At 42.7% G+C, this 25985-nt stretch overlaps 1 protein-coding gene across 5 annotated transcripts in view; it reads right to left on the bottom strand.

The window, feature by feature from the left end:
- The window catches only part of MGAT4D (MGAT4 family member D), a 94663-nt gene that overhangs the window by 61038 nt on the left and 7640 nt on the right, over positions 1 to 25985 (bottom strand). For 4 of the 5 annotated variants that reach the window (XM_054031153.1, XM_054031155.1, XM_054031156.1 and 1 more), the window contains exon 2: positions 1529 to 1690. The exons of the other annotated variant lie outside the window; for it this stretch is intronic. In XM_054031153.1, coding sequence (XP_053887128.1) covers positions 1529 to 1690 — 162 coding nt within the window. The remainder of the gene's footprint in view (positions 1 to 1528; positions 1691 to 25985) is intronic. 5 annotated transcript variants of the gene reach the window in all.

Below are 25985 nucleotides of genomic sequence, written 5' to 3'. Positions count from 1 at the left end.
ATTGCCTTTCGCCACACACAAAATCAGGTTCTGATCCTGCAAGGAGTTCCTTGCAGCCTCAGTGCCTAAATATGCATAAGGTATGATTTTGTTTTGTACAGGTAGAAAAAGTTGTTACTGCATATCTCCTTCTCTCCTCTCCCTACCTGGTTTCCTGTGTGGTACCACCAACCAGGTACAGTTTCCTAAATTCTTCCCCAGCTGACCTTGATTTCTAAATATGGAAAGAGAACTGCCCCAAATTATTATTTAGATCTCAGTCACAATCAGGCCCTCACTGAGGTAGCCATGGGGCAAAAATCGTACAACATGGCCTCTACTCCAGAATTTATAATCCAAGGCCAGATCCTGCAAACACCTAAGCATTTGCTTAACTTTAAACTTGTGAATAATCCCATTGAGTCAATGTTGGATTGGGAACTAAAAAACAAAACACAAAACAAGTGAGGAAACAGGATAACACATACAGGCAAAGTGGTCAGGAAGACAATGATGCACATCTTAATTCCTCCTCCCTTTTAATTTTTAATAAAATATTTTAATTATAAAAACCCAAAGTTTTTTTCTATGTATATTTAACGCCATGTATTCTATTTGAAACTATGAGAAATAATTCTTAAATATTTTGTGTTGAGACCAGTGTCCCACATTTCAACTACAACATAAGATCCCTTAATCCATCTCCCCACAAGAAGGCAGCTCCTCTCATTCTCTCCATTCCCTCTTGACAACGGGATTAGCAGCAATGAGAACAGCTTTTGGAGAAAGCTGTGCTTACATCAACAGGGATGTGTGATGGCCAGCTCCTACTCTGCTTTACTGCTCCTCCAGGGGACAGGGCTAACTGCCTAATCCATCAGACTGCAACCACTAGAGTGGGGGGTAGATCATCCTGAGTATGTGCAGTAGCTGCTGAAGCAGTAGGGCCTAATGTGTTTTTGAAAGAGAAGTGAATAAAAGTTCTAATTAAATTACAGGGGAAAGTCAGGCCAACCAAATATGATTAACTGAATTGGAATTACTTCTAGTATTTGTTGTCCAACTTTAAAAATGTACCAAAGGTGCGAGAGAGTGCAAAGATGCTAGAGAAAGAGAGACTTTCAGTAATAAATGCATTCTAGTCTGCTTCTCATAAGCAAAGTAGGATGAGAAAGGGGGAAACATTTCATAGTTTGTTTTTTTTAAAATGTCCCCTCTTTTGAAATTTGGGGAAAAAAGGTAAAGCATGAAGGACTCTTCACAAGACAAATAAAAGGAGAAAAGAATGATAGAAAAATGTTCTTAGAGTTCTCTCAGGTTCCAAGCATCCAATCCCATAAATTGTCACGCATTAGGTAAGTATTATTAGGACCTAATTAAAGAATGGTAAAAGTCTTCTCTCACCCTCTTTTTAAACATATAAGGGCCTGATGCTGCCGTCATCAAAGTCAATAGATTTGTTCCCATTAACATTAGTGGAAGCAGAATTGGGTCCTGAGTATATAATAATTTAATCTCTTTAGGAAGAAAATTTTTTATGAGCACAAACCTGTATGATTTGCTGTAGAGTTCAGTCTCTCTGCTATTACTCGGTTAATTGCATCCAGGACAATGCTCAACTCACGGGATCTTTTTTTATTTTCTTTTTCGGCATATAACAATCTTTGATGAAGTTCCAAAAACTGGCTTTGGTACATGTCTAAGCCACTTCCTGAAATGAAAACGTAAATGGTTTCTTCAGGGAGGGATTAACCATATACTAGAATAAGGAGGGAGTTCAGGAATAGGGGACAGCATGGAAAGAGAATGAAGAGGAGAGTGAAAACAGAAAATAAAAGAGCTGATTCAAGGTTTATTGGTGGAGTGAAGAAGGGGATAGAATGCTAAGAAATAAAGACAGGATTTAGGAGAGCACAGTTATACAGAACCTTGAAAGTGGGGACAAGACATCTGAACACAATACTAAGGATGAGGAAGGCAGCAAAAGAAATTGAAGTGGGGGATGGCATAGTCCCAGTGACAGGCAAGGAGGATGATTTCTGGACAGGTTAGAGGAACATGATAAGTAGGAGAGAAAGGTAAGGACATGCACATTAGCAATAGGGATAAAAAGTCACTTGGGTCAGAGTGTAGGTTTGATAGCTGCAAGCTAGGACAAGCATAACAGATCTACAATAGACTAATGCATGCTCTTCCTCCAGAAGTGAATTATAATGAAGAACTTCATAGTAATTGGATTAGTTTTTTTTCCATGAAACCCTTCCTTCCAGATTCTTAAAATATATTATACACCCTCCATTGACCACAATTTATGAGAGGAGTCCGTTCACTAACACCCCATCTCCCCTCCCCACAACCCCCCCACACACTGTTTTTCACTTGTGATGTACCGCTGCACTTTCTGGTTTAATCCAAGGCCAGAAGTGAAAGTCCTGAAAGTGGAATTGAAAATCTTTCAAGGGAACCTGTTCCCATAAGACTCACAGCTTAGTTTTACAAATCCAAGAAGTCTGGAAAAGCATCCCTATTTTGGGGTGCTTATCTAAACTGGATCAAAAACCCTCCAGGTTTTTCAAGGCTCATCTATCACTAATAATCATCCAAATATAGAATTTCTTTGAGGCTATCCATGCTGATGGGTCAGATTTATGAAATAATTCAAGAATGGGTAAGAATGTTTTGCCTTCAGCTCCTGAACGTGGACCTCTTGAAGTAATATCACACTCACATGTCACACTCTCTAAACTAAACAGATCAATCACGAAACAAAAAAGGGAGCATTTATATTAACTTCTTAGAGATGCCTTACAAGTGCACTTCAGGCAGAGTATTAAGTCACTGATTGCTTTCAATCAGCAGTGAGTGATAATTATTTAAAACAACTTAAAAACTGTCCATTTAAACTAAAAATAGGAACCACGAAAGAGAAACAAAGCTATACAGACAAAGTACAGTGTAAGCAAATAAATCCATAAGTGGCTCAAAGGGAGATTCCTCAAAAACAAAAAAACCTTTAGAACTGTTTGTAACTGAAAAGCTAACCTTTAAAAGGAGCCAACAGTCTATAAAGTACAATGATAGACATTGCCCTCATTAAAAAACAACAACAACAATGTTCATGTTCCACAAAGCAGTTCAGCTATAAAGTTTATACTCCTCACTCCCATTTGCATTTGTTCAATTTTTGATTGTTCTGCAATGTCTAATAAGCTTTCCTATACTACCAAAATTGAACTCTTCCTAATTGAACCATTGGTATTGCACTGGATTAAGCACAAATGATGCAGCCACACTAGCCATGTTGATTTGTGCTTGGAATGTCGTAGTAGCTTTGCATGTCCAATACTAGTGCTCTTCAATGCCCTCTGAATACTGGTCCCACAGTTCCTGACACAGCTCCCAGAAGCACTGGGTTCTAGGAGGCTTTGAAAAGACACCAGAGCACTATGGCACAGTAATTAAATTAATGCAGTCCAAAATGACACTAGCACAGAGTGGGCTGATATGGTTCAGACTAAACCATTATTTAATTCTACTGAAACAAATCTAAGCCAGACACAAGTAAACCATCTGAAGCACTTCATGCTGGCAATTCATGGCGGCAGAAATGGGTGGGGGACACACTTTTCCTAGCATAGACCTTGAATCAGTAAAGCATTTCAATACATGCATAATAGTCTCTGATTACTCACATGGTTAAGATAACACACAAAAATAAGCTCTTTATTGGATCAAGCTCATGGTAAATTTCTCTAGCGTAGGCAAGACTCAATAGACTTTAGACTGAAAACTTTTTTGAAAGAGGATCTCAGGTAAATTTATATCACTCTGTATGCATTTATGGTTAGTGTAAATAAAACTACAACAGTGTTTTTCACTTTCTAAGTACATTATAGTTAATCCAGATTTTATCATTTACTTTCCCAACAGAAAAAAATGATGCAATACCGACCACAAGCTTCCTCATTGTCAGATGGCGACAGAAAAAACTGATGATTGATGGCATTGGCATCCATTATGTTTCTCTAAGGCTCATGATTATTGCCTTATGGAGAGCCAGTTAAACACTAAGCTTTTCAAGTGCAGCAAAGCATACCTGACCATTGTAGGCATGAATCTTGAGACCCAAAAATAGGAATCCATCCTTAAAGACTTATCTTTGATTGGGGTGGAGGGGGGAGTGTCATTATTTAACAATCTTAGAAGGATTCCAAGTTTGTATATTTAATATCTGACAGAACAATGTGTGCCTGAACAACATGCCAATTTTCTAATGGGACTACCTCATAGATTTCAGTGGAGCTATTTTGCATTTATACCAATATAACAGAGCTGAATTTGGTCCAGTGATATTACATAAAATATTCTGAGCCAGATTTTCAGTGGGACCAAGGAAGAGCTGGGACAGCATGGGGAGTGTGTGCAAAGGAGCCTTTTGCATCTCCTATGTTGGTTCTGTGACAGCCTGGCCTTCCAGCATAGTTTAGAGTAGCTTCAGACCTGTTCTACCAGCTGCCATAAGTCCTCAGGTGCTCTTAAGGGAATGGAGGATTGCCACTGCATACCTATCTTTAGGGCCTACCAAATTCACAGTCCATTTTGGTCAAATTCACTGTCATAGGATCTTTTAAATTGTAAATTTCATGATTTCAGCTATTTAAATCTGAAATTTCACAGTGTTGTAGTTGTAGGGCTCAAGGAGTTGTGGGGTGGTCATAGGCAGTAAGTTATATGGGCCCGTAGTGCCCGTGCTCCACCAATATTCAGGAATGTGAACATAAGAACGGCTGTACCAGGTCAGACCAAAGGTCCATCTAGCCCAGTATCCTGTCTACCTTCAGTGGCCAATGCCAGGTGCCCCAGAGGGAGTTGACTTAACAGGCAATGATCAAGTGATCTCTCTCCTGCCATCCATCTCCATCCTCTGACAAATAGAAGCTAGGTACACCAATCCTTACCCATCCTGGCTAATAGCCATTTATGGACTTAACCACCATGAATTTATCCAGTTCTCTTTTAAACGCTGTTACAGTCCTAGCCTTCACAACCTCCTCAGGTCAGGAGTTCCACAAGTTGACTGTGCACTGCGTGAAGAAGAACTTCCTTGTATTTGTTTTAAACCTACTGCCTACTAATTTCATTGGTGACCCCTAGTTCTTGTATTATGGGAATAAATAAATAACTTTTCCTTATCCACTTTCTCCACATCACTCATGATTTTATATACCTCTATCATATCCCCCCTTAGTCTCCTCTTTTTCAAGCTGAAGAGTCCTAGCCTCTTTAATCTCTCCTCATATGGGACCCGTCCCAACCCCCTAATCATTCTAGTTGCCCTTTTCTGAACCTTTTCTAGTGCCAGTATATGTGGATCCAAAATTGTCCACTGAGCATCAACTTGAAGGGCACACTTAACCTTATTTTCATAGGGCATGAACTAGGGGTGCAAGGGGTGCTGCAGCACCCTCACTTTTTATGCGGGATCCTGGCTGTCAGCCCCGTGCCAGGGGTCCCAGCTGCCGGCCAGGTCTCCAGTCCTGGCACTGCATCGAGTCCCGGCTGCTGCCCAAGCCCCCGCGCCCACCACCAGCTGTGGCCCCAGCCTCGGTCCCCTTACCCCTCCTGGAGACATGGCCCTGCTCCTGGCCCCAGCTGAGCGGGGGTGGGGGAGACACGGGAAAGAATATATATCAGCTTACAAGGGAGGTGTGGGGAGGGGACGTGGACCCGTCCTGGGAACCATCAAAAATTATACAAACCTGGTGCCCTGGGGTGGTCACAAGGTTATTGTGGGGGGCGGCTGTGGTACTGCTACCCTCACTTCTGTGCTGCTGGCAGCAGCCCTGCCTTCAGAACTGGTCAGCTGGAGTTGGCTGCTAGCCCAGCTCTGAAGGCAGAGCCTCCACCAGCAGCACTACAGAAGTAAGGATGGCATGGTATGGTATTGCCACTCTTACTTCTGTGCTGCTACTGGCGGGGCACTGCCTAAAATAACCTTGCAACCCCCCCTTCTCCCCCCACAACTGCCTTTTGGGTCAGGACACGCAATTTGAGAAACACTGGTCTCCCCCAGGAAATCTGTATAGTATAGGGTAAAAGCACACAAAATACCAGATTTCACAGGGGGAGACCAGATTTCACAGTTCGTGACACGTTTTTCATGGATGTGAATTTGATAGGGCCCTACCTATCTATTGTCTTCTTTCCCCTAAACATTGTCCTTATGCTAGGAGGATGGAGACACTGGAGGATTCCTTTACATAGGACAATCCTCCATTTACCAGATCTGCAGGCTTAAAGTTCAGTTTTGAGTTAGGCGACCATAGCAAAGCTGCCCAAACTGGCTGAGAATCAGCCCATGTGTATCCTCAGTGCTTGAGAGTCTACTTTTTGTCTAATGTTCTAAGAAAAGTAGTTAAACTGTTGGTTTTGAATATGGTACAGGGCTAACAAAAACAAATACAAGACTCATGCTTCAAAAAGTCAATAATAATATATATTATTCTTAAGAAAAAATAGAAGATAGTGATTTAGATTGCCATGATTTCTTTGGGAGTATATGAGGCTGTGTTTTAAACGTCATCCGTTGGGGATAAAACTAATCTTGTCATTCCTGCAATTGCCTATAAATTTCCACTAATAGTAAAGCATATCCCTCAAAGATTAAATCTGAAGTGAACCAAAATATGAAAAGTTCCACTGTGTCATTCTGGGAACAAAAGATTTAAATTGAAATTTATTTTAGTCCAAATTCTAAATTAAAATTCCATGATTACATTCCCATTAAATGTCAAATCGATATTGCTCTTTAGTTAGCACTTTTCTATTCTTTTCTCCTAATTTTTCTCCCCTTTATGTTTTTTATTAAAAAAATTTAATTTCAAAAATATTTTTAAAGTAGTAGACCCTGTTACAGGGCCAAATCCTGCTCACCTCATTCATTAGAGCTACTCATTCAACACTCCATGATTTAGCACAAAAGGCCAAAACCCACAAACACAAACACATTCTTACCTACCTGAGTAGTCCCACTGACTTCAATGGAACTATTCACATAAGATAAAACGTGATTTTTTTTAATTAAACAATTAATGCTAAAATAATTTTAGGCACACTCCTGTACACCTTTTCATACCCACCATGAATGTTTTGGGTGTGCTAGGTTTTGGATGTGCTAGGCCCAAAGTTATGGGAATTTTGGGTGCAGAATGCAACAACATTATTAACTACTGTTATTGCAGCTCTGAACATAGTGTTTGTTACTTAAATTGCTGTGGCAGAGTCATTGAGAAAAAACAAACAAAAAAAAAAACCCTTGCAATTTCTATGCTCTATAAAACAAAAAGATATTGTTTAAAAATAATTCACTGTGAAAGGAGTGCTACTTTTAAAGAAAAGAAAATAACCAGTTATATTTCAAATCCTGAATTCTTTCCCAACCAGATGACAACCTTTTAGCAAGAAATATAATACATTTACTATAGCTAATTAAACAACCAAAACTGACATTAATATCCAGTACCAGATGGACTGAGACATAACAATACACACAGTTAATCATTGTATCAGGTGCAGTTTAACATTTTTAGTTTTATAGTATATCAAGTAATTTGGATGCACATCATTTTCAGTAGCAATTCCCAAGTACATACTGGAGAGTTGAGTATGAAAAGTCCTTTATGGTGCTAGAAGCAGAAAATGAAGTTGATGATTACTGTAGAATGATGGCATGAGGAGGATTTACATATTGATTTGATTTCAGATTGCAAGTGGATAATAATCAGAATATACAATCCACTGCCCATGAAATTTGGTTGTTTGCTTCCCTAACGTATGTCAGGTTTAGAAGCAGAAGGCAATTTACCAGTTAATTTTTCAGGTTTCAGAGAATATGCAATAGAGATTCAAAGGCTAAGTAAATATAAGCTTTTTAGAAATCAAGGAAACAGTGTTGACTACCCATATACTTTATGTATATAGTGCCAACATTACCAAAACAAAACAATAGGCAAAATGATGGTGTAAATTGCTGTTGAGTTCCCATCGCTATATAATAGACTTATCTTTGAAACCAGAAATTATTAGTAACTGGGCAGCCCCACAGGCAAGACAAAATATAGGTTTTAGGAAAGCATTTTGGACTGAGACGATTATGGTCAGATTTTGTTAGTTATAATAGGTGAACAGCAAATGGCATAGTGAATACGCATATTTGCATACTGTACTTGTTACAAACTGAAACTGTTCATTACCGAGCACTGTACATCAGTGAACCAAATAGAATTTGGAGGTGAATTGTTTCATATTGTTGGCAAGTCTTAAATTTTGCTCTAAGACCTCTTGTTTCAGAGGACGGGACGGAACTGGAAATAACACTGAAAGTAAAATCCTTGAGTTGGTGATAGACAAGGAAAGTAAAATGTATGTTTTAACTAATAAAATAAGAGGAATATGTACCTTGGAAGCAATCTCAGATATTTCTGAGACCTTTGGATTTCCAGTCACTGTAATATATCTAATCTCAACAATGGATAGTAATTTATTAACCCAGAAATATGATGAACTTTTCCCATACATTTTAAAATTTTAAATTAGGTTTATGTCAGTGGTTAATTAATGGCTGGGTTTGATCTAGCAATTTGGGGCTGTGGGCAGAAAGGGAATAGTTCTGATGTTTAGCGTTTAGGTAGCATATGTAACTTGTATTGTCAGTAGGTCCTGGATAGAATGTAGTAATGTTACCATTCTACTATTGTTTGAGGTGAGATTGCATAAATGCATAATTTCCAATTTGGAAAGGCTTAGAAATTAAATTATCAAAGGAAAAAGTCTAACAGACTTATTATTTTATATCGTGGTCGAATGTAAAGGTACTGTACAAATATATCACAACAAGACAGCTCCAGTCCCAAAAGCTTACAGTTAGTCAAAATAGAATATAGGTTTTTCATTCTTCCACAGAAATTGTTTTAAGGTTTTATCTAAGCAATTCCATCTGGCAAAGTTTAGTTGTACTTTATGAGGTAAAGGTAAGAGGCTTCTGAAGTATAACATTGATGGACTAGTAGCAATCTCCACATTTACATATATAAATCCATACAATGACCATTTTAAATGAAAGTCTTTTGGTAGAAATTTTTTTGAAATTTGGCCCAGAAAGGTTGCTTCTGATTTTAATATATGAGTCCAGATAGATCACCCTACTGTTTGAGCAGATAATGAATTTGTAGAGAATGTTCTAGGTGATTTTATATCTATTAATAAGCCATTGGAAAATGTGTTATGTTCATGAGAACTAGGTTTAATTCCTGAAATATTAGGGTCTGTGCATATTGCTACTGTCAAAGCACAGTGGCAACTGCACACATGACAGGGGAAACCAAGCATACCTATTTAAGTCTTTTCTAGAGATTACACAATGCTGACTGTATACTATTGGCAGGAACACAAACAGAATAGCTGAATTCAGAAAATAAGTTGTGGACCAAAATTGAGAGCATTTAATATATAAAAAAGCATCCAGAGAGCTTGTCAATTGCTCTCTCTCAGTAAGAGATTAGTAGGTTTTCTTAAATTATAACTTTCAGGCAGGTCAAAGCATGGGCCTGAAACGGTTAAATTAATAAGCCTCTTAACAAGAGAAGTGCAAAAAATACTTATAGGCCACTAAGTTGAAGTACTATGACAGAATAAATGTTGATTCTTGGTAGATCATTATCAGGCTAATTCATAACTATACTCAAAATGAAATTGCTCTGTGATTGCCTCTATGCTGTAGTACTCATTACTGTGGCTTTTCCAAGAACTGTATTCTCATATGTGACTCACTAGAGAATACAAATGCACATCAATAAAAGCAGCAACTGTTATTATCTCTTGTTTTTTACTGAGAGCAAACCTTTATACCACCTATGTATAACATTGAAATGCAAAGATCTAAAACTCATCAGGTACTTGTAGTACTCAAAAAACTGGTGTTTGACCATTTAGAACAGATTATACTGTTAAACATGGTAAGATTTTTTTTAGATATTATTATAGTAGGTGCTGCTAGTGCCCACTCTAATTTAACTTAATTTGATATACACCTCTACCCCGATATAACGCTGTCCTCGGGAGCCAAAAAAATCTTACCGCTTTATAGGTGAAACCGCGTTATATCAAATTTGCTTTGATCCACCGGAATGCGCAGCTCCCCCCCTGCAGAGCACTGCTTTATCGCGTTATATCCGAATTCGTGTTATATCGGGTCGCGTTATATCGGGGTAGAGGTGTATTTATTTTAATCCTTAGACTATGGCTATTCCATTCTCCTGGTTCCCTAATATGATATAAAATACATACAAAAAGTTTCAAATTTAACTCCTATACAAGATATTCTTCGCAATTTACTCCTCCAGCAACTGAAAAATAATCTTCCCTTTCAATCCACTCACACACATCTTAACTACTCCTCCACAACAGCCTGGGAAAGTGGATACATTTGTTCATTTTCAGGACACACTGCAAAGCTTGGGATCAGTCAGAAATATAGGGGAAGTGAGTTCCAATAACTTCCTTGAGAACACCATGTCCATTAAAGCTTTGTCTAAACAGCAAAATGGTACATCAGGTATAACAAGTGTGTAAGCACTAAAGTAGGGGGCTCAGGACAGGTTTTATTGACATGGAGCTAAAAGCATATGAACCCTGTCTATACAAGTGCTTATATTATTACTGGAGAGCAGCTACAAATTTTGAAGTGTTGATGTAGACTTTAGTTAAAATTGCAACACAATTTCCATTTTACCCCCATTCTCCAGTGTTCATAATTATCTTTAACATTTGCTTTTGGGCCTAACACCAACTCTTTTCCATGGTTGTTTTCTGCCAGAATTTACTTCATCGATGATTTTTTAGTATTAAAAATATGAAGGGGAAAAATCTCTTATTACAGAATTCTTACCTCGACCTAATAATGTATGTGTCTACACTACCAAATCCCTTCCTCCGACCTAACTCGCTTGTAATATTGACTTAATTATTCCACCTTGGTGAGAGGCATAATGCTTAACTAAATGTTGATGAGTTGACAGAGAGGCAGTGCAGACGCAGTGTTGTGTAAGTTGACTGAATTGGCCTCCAGGAAGTGTCCCTCAATGCTCTGCTGTGACTGCTCCGGAGATTGTTTTCAACTCTGCTCCACAGCAGCCAGGTATACAGGAAACAGCCCCTCCCCTGTTAAAGCCCCAGGAACTTTTGAATTCCCATTTCCTGTTTGGTCAGCATGGAGACCTCTCCAGCACAGCTGATCTTGGTGACTCAATGTCCCAAATGCGCTCCAGCCTGGAGTACACAGGAGGTGGTGGATCTTATTGGTCTGTGGGGAGAAGAGTCTGTGCAGGCACAGCTGCGATCCAGCTGTAGAAATGTAGACATCTATTAGAAGATCATGCGGGGTGTGGGGGAGGAGGACTACACCAGGGACACACAGCAGTGCTGTGTGAAAATTAAAGAACTGCAGCAGGCGTACCAGAAGACAAGGGCTACGCCCCACAGACATGCCGCTTTTACAATGAGCTGCCTGCAACTCTCAGCAGTGACCAAACACAGCGTGGACACCTCTCAGGAGTCTGAGTCCTGGGCTACTTCAGGCAACAACGAGGAGGACATTCTGGAGGAGGAGGAGGAGAATGGGAGACAGGCGAGCAGTGGATTTTTAACCGCAGAGCCCAGCCAGTCGCAGGACAGCATGGTGGCCAAGTGAGATGCTGGGAAAGGCACCTCTGGTGACTACCCAATTCCAATAAAACTGTAAGGGTTACATGCTATTATATTTTATGTTTAATCTTACCAAAAAAGAAGTGCCTTGGGTATCTATTTCCCAGTGGCCGCTCCAGCTACACACAGGGTGCTCTCCAGAAAAAGACTTTATGTGCACAAAAGTGGCCTGGGAATCCTTCATGGAGATCTCTAGGAAACGTTCATGGAGGTAATCTGCAATCCTTTGCAGAAGGTTTTTGGGGGCTGTCTTATTTCTTCCACTATGGTAGGACGCTTTCCCATGCTACTCCAATATTAACTCTTCTGGCATCACTGCAGTGCCCAGCATAGCAGCATAAGGACCAGGTCTGTACCCAGATGCTTGCAGCATCTGCTCCCTTGCCACCTGTTACCCCTATGAGACTAATATCACAAAGGGTCACCTGGGGGAAAAATGGGAAGTTTTCATTACAAGTGCTAGGACTGCAAACAATGGCACATGTGATCCATCACCCATGGTGACTTCAGGGTCCCTCAACTGTGTTTTCCCTTACATGCCAGTGATTTGGCTGGCAGGGATCCGTGTTGACCTCGGATTCTGCAAGTCAAGGGCAACTACTACCAACAGCATTAAGAGAAGGGGGAGGAGAGAGCTTCCTGTGTTCTCTCATTGCTGCAGACCCCCCAACCCCGAAACCGCCACTAAGGGTATGTCTACACTACGAAATGAGGTCGATTTTCTAGAAATTGATTTTTAGCAATCGACTTTATACAGTTGATTGTGTATGTCCACACTAAGCGAATTAAGTCGGCGGAGTGCATCTTCACTACCGTGGCTATCATCAACTTACGGAGCGGTGCACTGTGGGTAGCTATCCCACAGTTCCCACAGTCTCCGCCACCCATTGGAATTCTGGGTTAAGCTCCCAATGCCTGATGGGGCAAAAACATTGTCGCGGGTGGTTTTGGGTACATGTTGTCAGTCGCCCCTCCCTCCGTGAAAGCAACGGCAGACACCCCCCACCTTTTCCTGGGTTACCCGTGCAGATGCCATACCATGGCAAGCATGGAGCCCGCTCAGCTCACTGTCACCGCTGCTATTGTGGGCAAGTCTACCGTGGAGGCTGCTGTGATCCAAGTAGCCAATGCAATCATTGACATTCTGTTATCAAGGGTAGTGATTCTGGGAAATGTGCAGGCCTTTTTAGATTTTAGGTGCATCATATTCCTGTCCTTTGTCACTGGTGAAGAAGTCTTGCAGCCATACATTCCAGTCCAGTCAGCACTGTAACACCCCATAGCACTTCAGTGGTTGACACATGTAACAGCTCCAGGGCTTTTGCTCTTTTGCCTTGGCCCAGGTACCTTGCCCTACCCGGACCTCCAAGCATTCGACACAGAAGCACCTGCAGCAGCTGGCACTGCTACCACCTTCCCCCCTTCGAAATAAAGTAACTATTGTTTTGAAACCATGCATGCTTTCTTTATTAATTAAAAAAAATGAGATAACGGACAAGGTAGCCTGGGTGGGGCGGGGGAGGAGGAAAGGACAAGGCCACATTGCTTATTGTAGCCACACTAAAAATCAAAGTGTTTGAACAACAGCCTTCTGTTGCTTGGGCCATCCTCTGCAGTGGAGTGGCTCGGTGCTCGGAGCATCCCCACCCCGCATTCTTGGGCATCTGGGTGAGGAGGCTATGGAACATGGGGAGGAGAGTAGGTGGCTATACAGTGGATGCAGTGGGCGTCTGTGCTCTTGTTGGCTTTCCTGCAGCTCCAATAGATGCTTCATCATGTCCGTTTGCTCCCCCATTAGCCTCAGCATCGCGTCCTGCCTCCGCTCTTCGCGCTCACTTAATTCTTTCCTGGCCTCTGCCACTGAATGCCTTCATGAATTAAGCTGTGCCCTATCAGTGCGGGAGGATGGAATGAGCTCAGAAAACATGTCATTGCAAGTGCGTTTTTTCCACTTTCTACTCTGTGATAACCTCAGGGACGGAGATGATAGGGGGAGCGTAGAAACACTCTACGCTCTAGATTCTGGGGGGACTGCATGGTCACCTGTGTTGCTGAGTTCGCCACACTGACCAAACAGGAAATGAAATTCAAAAGTTCCTGGGGTTTTTCCTGTGTACCTGGCTAGTGCATCGGAGTTCAAAGTGCTGTCCAGAGCGGTAACAATGGAGCACTCTGGGACATCTCCTGGAGGCCAATACCATCGATTTGCGTCCACACTACCCCAAATTCAACCCAGCAAGGTCGATTTTAGCACTACTCCCCTTGTCGGGGAGGAGTACAGAAGTCGATTTTAAGAGCCCTTTAGGTCGACGGAACGGGGTTGGTTGTGTGGACGCAATCATTTTTAAAATCGACCTAACGCGGCTAAATTCGACCTAACCCCGTAGTGTAGAGCAGAACTAAGACATCAACTTTGAAGGCTTAACACAGGTCCCTGGTCTCAAAGCAATGTCCACGTTTCTAGGGGGAGGGAGCATTGTCTACCTGCCCACCTGTGCTCCCGACACATGTTTGCCCCAAGTTGCAGGACAAGGCCTGTCTCTCATGCCGTGGGGCTACACTCACCATGGCTGGAACAGCAAATTGGTTCATTGAATAGCTAGGGATTCTGATTATGTTCTGGCTTGCACTTAGGTGTAATAAGGGGAGTGTTTTTGAAATAGCAACCTTGCACTAGGCCCAGGATATGCACTAACAATGGTTGTCTTTTGCTTTGCCTGCCTTACAGTGGAAAGCTTGGCCTTCAGCAGTGAAGAGGCTTTTGCAGACTAGAAGGCAGAAAAAGAGGACACGTGATGACGTGTTGAGTGAGAGAACGACCACCTCCAGGACAGCTGACACGGAGCTAGGAGCCTGGAGGATTTAATTGTCTGAAAAACTGGACCTGGAGAACATCCCAGGAGCATGAGCATGCCATGCAGGATGAGATACTGCAGATTATGAAGGACCAATCAGACATGTTGTGGCGTCTGGTTGAGCTTCACTAAAAACAGCTTGAGGCTAGACTCCCTCTGCAGTCCCTGCAGAACAGCCAGCATGCTTCACCCTGTTCCCAATCCCCCTCCCCAAAACGTTCCGGGGGAGGAGGGAAATTCAGTTTTCCTTCAACTCAACACCAGTAGGAACAAGAGGCAGAGATTCAAAGACCTTTGATGGTCAAGACTATTGTGCTTTCACAGACAATCTGACTTGGTTTCTCCCCTCCAAAATTCATCACACCATTTGTCCAAAGTTAAATTATTTTCCTGTTCTTTCACTGTCTTTGTGTGTGTGCGCAATAAAAATAAATATTTTGAGAAATAAATGCTCTTTATTTATTGCAATAGTGGTTGGGGGTGGGCGAGAGTTCAGGGAAACTGATGCAGTGGAGGGGATGGGGTGGGCAGGCACAACACAGATAAGCAGCCCACATTACAGTGGCTCATTACTGAAACTGGTTTTCAAAGCCTCCCGGAGACGCAGAGCTCCTCACTCAGCTATTCTTATTGCCCTGGTATTTGGCTGCTCAAAATTAGCTGCCTGCCTATCTGCCTCTAAGTCCCCTCAGCAGAAACTTCTCCTTTTGTCTCACAGATATTATGGAGCACACAGCATGCAGCGATAACAATGGGGATATTGCTTTCATTGAGATCTAACCTTTAAACAAACTGCACCAGTGACCCCTTATACAGCCAAAGACCTTCAACCACCATTCTGCACTTGCTCAGCCTATTGTCGAACCACTCCTTACTGCTGTCCAGGTGGCTGGGGTACACCTTCATGAGCCGTGGCAGCAAGGGGTAGACTGGGTTTCCCTGATCACTATTGGCATTTCAACATCATCAGTGGTTATTTTGTCATCTGGAAAGAAAGTCCCTGGTTGCAGCTTTCTGAACAGACCTGTGTTCCTAAAGATGTGTTCATCATGCACCTTTCCTGACAATCCCATGTTGATGTTGGTGTAGAGTGACCTTATTTCGCAAAGGGCCCCAGCCGCTCACTCGAACCCTGCCAGCCCCTCTGTGCAAGGCTGTCGCTGATCGCTCAAACCCGGCGGCCCCCACGCACTGGAATCCTGCCTCCCTCCCCCAGCCCTACCTCCCCCTCTGCATGAGGCTGGCCTCTCCACTCACCCCCTGCACATTCCTTTGACCTCACCGCACCCCACTTTTTTGGCAAAAGAAGGCATTTTCCCATTTCTCTTGCCACCTGATCAAGTTGGCAAGAGCAAATGGGACAATGGCCACTGTTGCCAAAAAAAGTCAGGACGGCTGGGACAGGGCTTAAAAAAGGGACTGTCCCTGTTTCCAGGGACCAGAACATCACCACGTTCAGCTGATGCGTCACTGTCAGCAGCAACTAGGAATTGTTTTATTCTATGGCTTGCAGCAGTGCTGCTTGCATGACATCGCAATGTTCCACGTGGCGACTCCTGTCTCGGCTCTGGAAATACTGCAGGATAAGGCGCAAGGTGTTTGTAATGCTGACAAGAGGGCACAGCTGAGTGGGGTCCATGCTTCTTGGGCTATGACATACACACGGCTAAGCCAGGCTTTCAAAAAAAAGGTGTGAGAAAGTATGGTTTGTTTGCCATTGATATCAGGGGAAGGAGGGAGGAAACTGCATCATGGGAGGCCAAAGCCAAGTTCCCATTCCCTCCGCGACAATGTTTTGGGCCCATGAGGCATTACAAGCCCTTCCCAAAACCTCCTGCAACTAGGTTCACTGTGGTATAACTACCCATGGTGCACTGCTCTGTGCATTAATGCGAGCGCTGCTAGTGACGATGCACTCCACTGACAAAATGAGCGTGGTGTGGACACGACCAACTTAATTACTTCGGCAGCTGGATGTCAACTTACATTAACTCAACTTAACTTTGTAGTGTAGACACGCCCTAAGCAAAGATTAAAATCGTCAGTTAATGAGTAGGGAAGAAAGTGTGTATGTGTATATACGTATTAGGACTGGGTGAATCATTCTGCAGATCAAAAAAATAATTTTGGGTCAGTTCTTATTACAAAGAACAATATTTTACACTGATAGTATCTTTCATTTTGAAGGATCCACAAGTACTTCACTAATGAATACATATTACAACACTGAAATGCAGCTATTCCTGTGATGGAAAACAGCAACAAGCACACTACATGCTACTTAACAGAGGAGGAAAGGAAAGTCTTAGCCAGAGACACTGGTGAAAAAGCCCTCTTCTTATGAAAACTACCATAGGATCTAATGTCAATGCAAAGCAGACAGTCTTCAGTCCACACAGAAAGTGATAAAAAAAAATGCAGTACAATTTTCTCATCCCACATATGAATATCCAAATCACATAGTGTTATCTGTAAGATGGGGATCATCTCTCTGCCTCACAGAGATGTTATGAGGATAGAACTGATGTTTGAGACATTTAATAGATTCATTTAAAGCCAGAAGGGACCATTAGATCATCTAGTCTGACCTCCTATATAACATAGGTGATAGAATTTCACCCAATTACCCCTGCATTGCAGCCAATGACTTGTTCAACACTGTAGCAATGTATGCCAAAGAAAAACCTATAAACAAGAAAAAATTTCTTCAGATAAAAAACACAACTCAGAATAATCATTTGCTACTCTGTAAAGCCTGAATGGGACTACTCGTGTGCGTTTGCAGGACTAGGGAGCAAATTAGCCATCTGGGAAATGTGCAAGGGTTTATTTTTCAGTAAATACATTATATTGGTCAGATTCCCATTAAAATCAATAGTGTAAATTACTTTAGCAGCAACTCAGGATCTGGTCCTTTGTATCTGAAATATAGTATGGCCTTTTCTCTTTTGAAAAAACACTTAATCTCAGTAAGAAATAATGGTATTTATTAATAAGGCTGCAATTTAGTCACAGAGGTCATGGAAGTCACAGGATCTGTGACTTCCAAAGATCTCCATGACTTCAGCCAGCACCAGCTAAGAGCTGCAGGGTGCCCTGTCGCCTGCAGAAACAGGGAGCTGTGGGGTACCCCAGCCACCTGCAGCTCCCAGCCACCACAGGTGGCGGGGGGGACCCCCAGAGCTCCTAGCCACCCTGGGCAGCAGGGGGACCCTCACCGCTCAGAGCTACCAGTGGAGAGAGCCCCTGGAGCTCCCAGCCCACTCACAGGTGCCCAGGCATCCCATTTTGTCATGGATATTTTAGAAAAAAAGTCAGGGACAGGTCACGGGCTTCCATGAATCTTTCATTATTGCCCATGACCTGTCCATGACTTTTACTAAAAATATCTGTGACAAATTCTTAGCCTTATTTATTAAATTATGCAGCTCTCATCTATACTTGGATACGAGCTAAAAAAAAAAAAAAAAAACACATGAAAGTTAGAAAATCTTTTAAAAAGTTAACAGATGTTAATGTAGATTGTAATTTAAGATTTAAACTCAATGTATTTAATCCTCTCAATAGCAACTGGATTTATGCTGTGTCTTGGAATTTTTTTTATTAAATATCCTGTAACCAAAGCCAGATTATAAACATATCACCCTGGCTAATGGTTCCTGAACATCTGACTTCTGTTTTACTCACCAATCACCTTTACCAGTTTCACATAATCTCTCACATAACATTAGTTCAAGATTATATTTGCAGCAGATCTATCTTCATAAGAAGCAAAGAAATAATAAAACAAGTATTGTATTTTGTTAATGTCCCATATATAGAACTTCTCAATTATCACAGATTATTTGAGAGGCTCATGGATTTGTCAGTTCCTTCACTGGCTCATTGCCAAACAGACAGGGATCATTAAACCTCTTGCTGAAAGTGCTATCAGCACTTCCCTTCTGCCAATCATGTTTGCAGTAAGAAGACAGGAGGGGAGAGAATGAGTGTGTGTGTGTGTGGGGGGGGGGATGTTTGGCACCCTAAAGTTTTTGAAGAAGAAGCAGGGAATTATTGTTTTTGGATACAGGAGATTAAAAGAAAACTGATATTGCTGAACCACAAAGTCTGCTGCAGGAAGTGCTAGACAGGGCGGATCACATCTTCACCTGTTATATATAAGTGCAGCTCCACTGAAGTCAATATAGCTATGCCGATTTACACGGCTGAGGATCTGACCAGGAAATTGGAGGCAGAGCAGAATGAGAAAAGAAGAGTTTAAGAAACCAGGAGGAAAGTCAGGATCAAGAAAATAAAGTATACAAATCAAAAACATCACCAGGGAATCAGAATTCAGAGTAATTAGCAGCATGTCATTCTACTCCATATTTTACAACATGACAGATGTCTACTGAAAAAAATATGCAATTTTGTAGGAAGAGGTTATTATCCAGTCTCATAAACCTCCTTCCCTCAAGAGACAGGCCAGTTCCAGTGAGTGTGAAAGGGATACAACTAGGGTGACCAGATCAGAGGAAGAAAATATTGGGACTCCGGGGGGGTGGGGGGGGAGGTGCAAAAAAAGGGTCAACTGCTGCCGGCGGAGCAAAATATCAGGACAAATTGCATCCCGACCGATTTTATCGGGACATCTGGTCACCCTAGATACAACAGTTCATAGGAACCAGAAATTTGCTGCCTCAGTTCTGTCCACACCTGGCTGCAGTAGTGGAACCCATACGACAGCTTTCAAGGCAGGGTGTTGAATGGGACTGGGCAAGTTCCCAACATCAAGCATGACACGCTGATCAATAATATAAGATGCACCTGTCCTGAAGTACTACCATCCAGGAGAATCACTGACACTCCAGTGTGATGCACTGGAGAAAACTTTGGGTGTAGCGCTTCTGCAGGAGAGCCGATCACTTGTGCCAGCAAAACCCTGTTAAGATACTGAACAGGGGTAACACCCAGATAGAAAAAGAGCTTCTGGCTGTGGTATTTGAAGTGGAGCAATGTCATCAGTTTACCTATCGCCACCCAGTAATAGTGCAATCAGACCACAAACCCGGAAAACCTATCATGGCAAAGCCCCTTCTTAGTGTTACAAAGAGATTGCCACATATATTGATGCACCTCCACCTCTACCAGGTAAAGATCAGGTATTGTCCAGGACTACTGGTGGTAGCTGAGACCCTGAGCATGGCATATATATCCAGCATCAGCAAGTTTGGGGAAGGGATCAGGATACTGAATTCATTAACACGCTGCACTACGTCCCACTTTCAACAGGAAAGCTGATGGAAATCAGAGGCTACAGAAAAGGACAGCCAATTCCAGGCAAGCCAGAAAATAAAATCCAAGTGCCAGTAAAAGCCAACCTATATTTTCAATTTAAAGATGATCTGAGAATGAAACATGGAATCATATTTCAAGGACAGAGTTGTTGTCCCTGCATCATTATGTAAGAATGTCATGCAGAAAATACGTGCCTCACACATCGGCACTAATAGCTGTCTTAGGGCAGGTCTTCACTATGGGGGGGGGGGTGTCGATTTAAGATACGCAAATTCAGCTACGCGAATAGCGTAGCTGAATTCGACATATCGCAGCCGATTTACCCCGCTGTAGGGACGGCGGCAAAATCGACCTCTGCGGCTTCCCGTCGACGGCGCTTACTCCCACCTCCGCTGGTGGAGTAAGAGCGTCAATTTGGGGATCAATTGTCGCGTCCAGACGGGACGCGATAAATCGATCCCCGAAAGGTCGATTTCTACCCGCCGATTCAGGCGGGTAGTGTAGACCTAGCCTCAGACAAACTCAAGAGTGTGTTTACTGGCCAGGAATGACTACACACCTTCACTCTGTGACTAAGGGTATGACATCTTCTGGTTGTGTAATAACAGTCTTCAGAAAGACTGTCACCACATGATCTGCCCACCTGACCAAGGGAAAAGCTGGGAGTGGACTTCTTTACCTTTAATTTAAAGCAGTACTTGATTACAGTAGATTACTAACCAAATTTTTGGGAGGTCAAGTCCCTGCTGGATACAAGAAGAAAGTCAGTGATTGGTGAACTGAAGGCCCATTTTGTGAGCTATGGTATTCTGGACACTGTATTCATCCACAACATACCCCAATTTACCTCAGAAAAATTCAAGAAATTTGCTTGCCAGGGCCGGCTCCAAGCACCAGCAGAGCAAGCTCGTGCTTGGGGCAGCAGATTCCAAGGGGCGGCATTCCATCCAATTTTTTTTTTTTTTTTTTTTGCGCTTCACCGCTTTGGCCGCCCCTGCAGGTTTTTTCTTTTTGGTTTGCTACTCCCACTCCCCTGTAGGGGGCAGCGGTGTGGAGGACGGGAGCATCCTGCAGCAAGCCCGGCAGGGCAGCCCGCCTCCTTCCCTGCCTGCCAACTGGAGCGGCGGGGAGCCCTCCCGGCAGGCGGCGCCTGCGGAGGGGCCGCGTGGCAGTGCCCCGCTTAAGGAAGCCCTGGGGGCCCTCCTTCTCTCTCTCCCCCTGCTAGCCGGGGTGCGCATTCCATTGCCTGGGGTCTGCAGGTCCGGGAGTCCCCCCGCACCCACGGTCCCGCCGCCCCGCAGGTATTTTGTTTTGGGGTTTTTTTTCCCCTTAACCGCTCTGGCCGGCCAGTTTGTTTCCCGCCCCCCCCCACCCCTTTGCTGCTCCGGCCGGCCGGTTTGTTCTCCCTCCCCGCCCCCCTTCGGCACTCCAGCCAGGGGCAGGTTTGTTTTCCTCCTCCCCCCCCCCCCCCATTTGCTCCTCTGGCTAGCCTGGCGTTTTTTGCTTGGGGCGGCAAAAAAGCCAGAGCCAGCCCTGTTGCTTGCAAACGGAAATTTGACCACCACAACTCAACTCCTCCCTAGCATACCTACAGAGTAATGGTAAGATGAAATCATCTGTGCAAACAGCAAAGAGACTGTTACAGAAGGTGGTTTCTTATGGTTCAGACCCCTTCTTAGTATTTTTGGCACACAGCAGTACCCCATCACACAGGTGCCCAAACAATCCAGTGCAGACACTGAAGGGGCAAACCCTGCTCTCAACAGAGGGAGATCTGTTGCAGCCAGAAGGATGGAGACACCACTGAGACGAGATAGTCAACAATAAGAGGGAACAGGTACAAGAGTTCAAAAGGTCAGTCAAGGAGCTACTGGCCCTGGAGGCAGGCACTCCTGTAAGGCTCCAGCCATTAGAGACATACCAGAAGAGATGGACTAAAGGAGTCATGAGATGCAATTGCACCCACGTCATACAAGGGGACTACACATGAGGGACAAGTGATCTAGAGGAACAGGAGACACTTATGAGCCTGCAGACAAGACCCTGAGAGAGCCTACAGAGATCATTGCATAATGGTGAGACAGAGAACCATCCAGAGGTCAACCCCACAGGCAGGGAAGGGACTTCACAGAGAGATAGTTTGCTAGACTCAGAAACAGGTGACGGGGAGACAGCGATAGAGCAATCCTGATGTAGTTGCCTGTTGAGGAGACTAAACTATCTCAAAGACCATGGAATCAGCTGAATTTCTGGTAAAGACAAAACTCCAATTTGGCTATGTTCTAGCAACTTCTCACTGAAGGGACAGGGGTTGGAGTCTGGGCATCATTTATGGACGGAGCAGTGCACAAAGTTTAATAAAGTTACACTTGTTTAAGTTAACCTGCATTCAGCTTCCTTCTTTGCTAATGAAACAGGGTAGGAGAAAACAGCCAGCCAATCAGCACAATGCAAAGAAAGACCAGTCAAAACTCAATAAAGTTCTCTGAATATCCAGAGATCCCTGCTTTGGCTGCTTCTACTTTTACCTGCTGGGATCTTTGGCTGGTTCCTCTGCAGTTTCCCCTCAAGGCCACATAGCAGGGGGAAGGGAGGCACCACCAGGGTCTTGACCCCAGATTTTGGGAGGTTTCCCATGCACAGTTTTGGGTCCTGAGGGGTGCTGGGACAAGGGATGGATCATCCTGGTTGGGCCCATTTTTCCCCTTCTCCTCCCAGTGCAGAAGTCCCTACTTCGGCTGCTTCTGCTCTAATCATCTTGTACTGGAGAGGTTTTTTCCTAATTACCTGTTTTGTAATGTGTTTCTGGGTACTGCTGTTTAACTTCTATTTTCCATGCTCTTATCACCAAACAAGATTTTTCTAAATTTAATACAAGTTTCCATCGTAAGTTTGTATTTGATCATGGCCAGTGCAGTACATCAGGACTACATTAAAAAGTTAGTAAGGCAAGGAGGAATCAGTAATGAGATTGAAGGGTGGGGAACAGAAGACAAACAACAGAACACATGGTCTTGGTCTCTTGCTCTCTCACTCACTGTCTCCCTCCTTACATTTTTTTGAATGCTCCAATGTCAGATTGACCAAAAACGTCAACCATAAGCTGGCATTTGGCAATCACATCAGAGTAAAGTAATTGTATATTTTATTTATTTGTTCTTTAAACTTAGAAAATAACACAAAGTGCCTGTGCCTGAACACCCTAGGTGCTTCTGACAAACACTTAAAAATACAATCAATCACAGAAAGAAACCACCACCCTATAACATACTACTAAGTAACCAGGCAGCACTAAAATAAAAATAATACCCCCTTTTTCCTCTACTACTTCAATAGCCCCCTAAGACTATACAATTTGCAGTGCACCATGAAAATCAGCTGACATAAGCTATTTCAAACGTAGGTGGAAACGCATTCTAAAGGAAAGGCATCCTCATGGAGAACACCCTGCTGGAAGTCTCCTCTCTTTTATACCAAGGAGAGCCATTTCAAGAGCCTCAGATAAGCTCCAATATGGCAGTTAGTCACAAGAAGAAGGAAGTCACTTAGGATCTTCTCTCTCATACATTTATAGCTTTAAGTCCAACATGCTAAAAATCAACCTAGAAACCCACAGGTAGACGTTGCAGGTCATGGAGCACTAACTGAATATGCTCACAGTCAGACACTCCACTAATCTGCACTAAAGTGTAGGCTGCACTACTCTTAATTTCCCAATGGGTTTTAAGGTGCAGCACCCAGTAGAGCACATTACAGAGCTCTAGCCTTGAGGCACAAAAGACATGAATTAGGGCTTGTCTGCACATACTTTGTGTAGGATTTTAACTATATTGGTTTAAAATCCAATATAGTTAGATAAGTATAATCCCTACTGTGGACTCAGTTATACCAATCCACCTTTACTTACATAATAGTGTTTATATTGGTGTAACTGTTCACAGAAGAGGTTGCACTGATCTAACTATATCAATTTCTAAACCAATATAGATGAAGTGAAGTGTGTGTAAACCAGACCTTAGAGTGATGAAGTTCATGTTGGAAAGAAAAGATCATAACCTCCTAACCAGAGACAAATGATAAAAAGCAACTTTGGCGGCTACTGCTGAAGATTATCATCCAGTGACAGCTGGGAATCCAACCAAACTCCCAGGCTGCAAACAAGAGAAAATCATCCTTTAACCCACCTTCAGTTTGTGATAGCTAATTTTGGTCATAACTTAAGGCTGCTTTCCCAGACCAACCAACTCTATCGTATCTGGACCGGGCCTCAGCTAACTCGTTATCTTGCATGCCCCAGTCTCCACAAGACAGTGTGAAAGGCACTCATTTGCTTGGTCTGAGTCAGAAGAGACAGAAATCAGAAGAGATAAAAATGGGTGTCATGAGCATATTGAAGACACCCACAGCCAATGCTTCTACATTAACTCTCTTAATGGCCTCGTACGCACATTGAGCAGAAGGACAAGATGGAACCAATCCTGCAGAATCTCCATAAGAGACCCTTCAGGGCAGAAGAGTAATCGTCCAACACCACCATCTAGGATCTCCCCAAGAAGTAAGAATGGAGCCACTCAAGAGCAGTATCACCAGCTCCTGCTGAGGTCCCAAATGAGTGAACACCACCTATAGAAGGCAACTAATACTAATACTATCAGCCTGGATACTTGATTTTCATCCCTCACTAGGAAGGGAGCATCCACCAATACTGCAAAAACAGTTTCTGTGCCATACATATGTTGGTTCTCAGATTAACAATGGTGAAGGAAATCTTGCTACTGTGAGAGTTATCTCATCACAACCTTCTGAATAATCTTTACTTTAAGGATGACAACAGTCCAGATTGTCAGTATGAAGCCGTTTATTGAACCTGGGATGCACCAGTGCCTTGAGCAAAGTTCTTAAAGGAGATGTTGATAATCTCCACCACTGGCCTTTCCTAGCCAAGATGGACATGGATCAAGAACATAGTGAATAAAGTGAGGAATAAGCAGTGTTAAAAAAGGCTTGAAAATTATTAACATAGAAGCCTAAAAAAAAGGATGGCTTGTGGGTAAGGCACCAGAATAGGACTAAGGAAATCTGGGTTCAATTTCCAGCTCTGCCCCAGATTTCCTGTGTGACCGTGAGCAAGTCCCTCTATCTGTAGAACTGGAAAAATAATACTTCCCCACTTCACAGAATGGGAGGGTAAAGTAATTAATGTTTGTAAGGTACACATATTCGAAGGGGTGTGGGCTATAACAAAATGTCTAGTTAGACAGATGCAGTGGGTTGAATCTGGGTTGAATCCTCCTCTGCACCCAGTAAGTGCTAGTTGCAGCTGAGGGGATGGACATTTGTATGTTCCTAACCCTGGAACCTATTTTCTGATGTCCCTGTCTTCAGAACTCAGCAATAGCTATTCTTCAGTTGGACCAAACAGATAGCAAGCAAACAAACAAAAAAGCCAATGATAAAAAAGCTCATGGGGGTATCAGCACTGACTTTTTACGTATCTATCTGGCATAGATACTCAACTAGATACTACTGAAACTTCTCAATAGTGAAGTCAAGCTGAGGCAATCAAGTGTCACTTTTTGTTGTAGATCCTCATTTGACCCTTTTCCTATTAGTTTTTTGCCTTCAAGTTACTCCTATCTCAATCTGTATATTATTCAAGCAACTAGAAAGATATAACATGCTTGAAGGTTATATAATTAAACTTCAAAAAAGTTTAAGGGACCTTACAATGGTATGAATAAATCAAATAGAAAATTCAAAAGTAAGGCTAAAAATCTATGCTGACACTATGGCCTTACTCTTAATTCACCCCATTGAGCTAGATTCATATCAAGGTTATGGTTGGCTTGATGCTAAATTTCTGCTACTAGGTGAGACCAAATTTAGATTAGAGAGACTGCTCACATGAAAAAGCCTTGTAGGCTCAGACCCAGGGTTTAAGATTTTGACACATTAACTAAAGGAGCTATAAAACTGGTTTCCTCTACCAACAAAATCAGTGAGAGTGTTGCAGTTGATTTCAATGACAGCATGAGTAGACTCGTTGCCCCCATGGCTGAGTGGAGATTTTTTTTGGTCAGTACAGGAACTGTGTGATTTCAGAATAATTCT

The sequence above is a fragment of the Malaclemys terrapin genome, chromosome 5 (genome assembly GCF_027887155.1).
Source record: "Malaclemys terrapin pileata isolate rMalTer1 chromosome 5, rMalTer1.hap1, whole genome shotgun sequence".
NCBI classification, from domain to species: Eukaryota; Metazoa; Chordata; order Testudines; family Emydidae; genus Malaclemys; species Malaclemys terrapin.
Note: the sequence above shows the minus strand (reverse complement) of the source record. Positions and strands in the feature narration are given on the sequence as shown.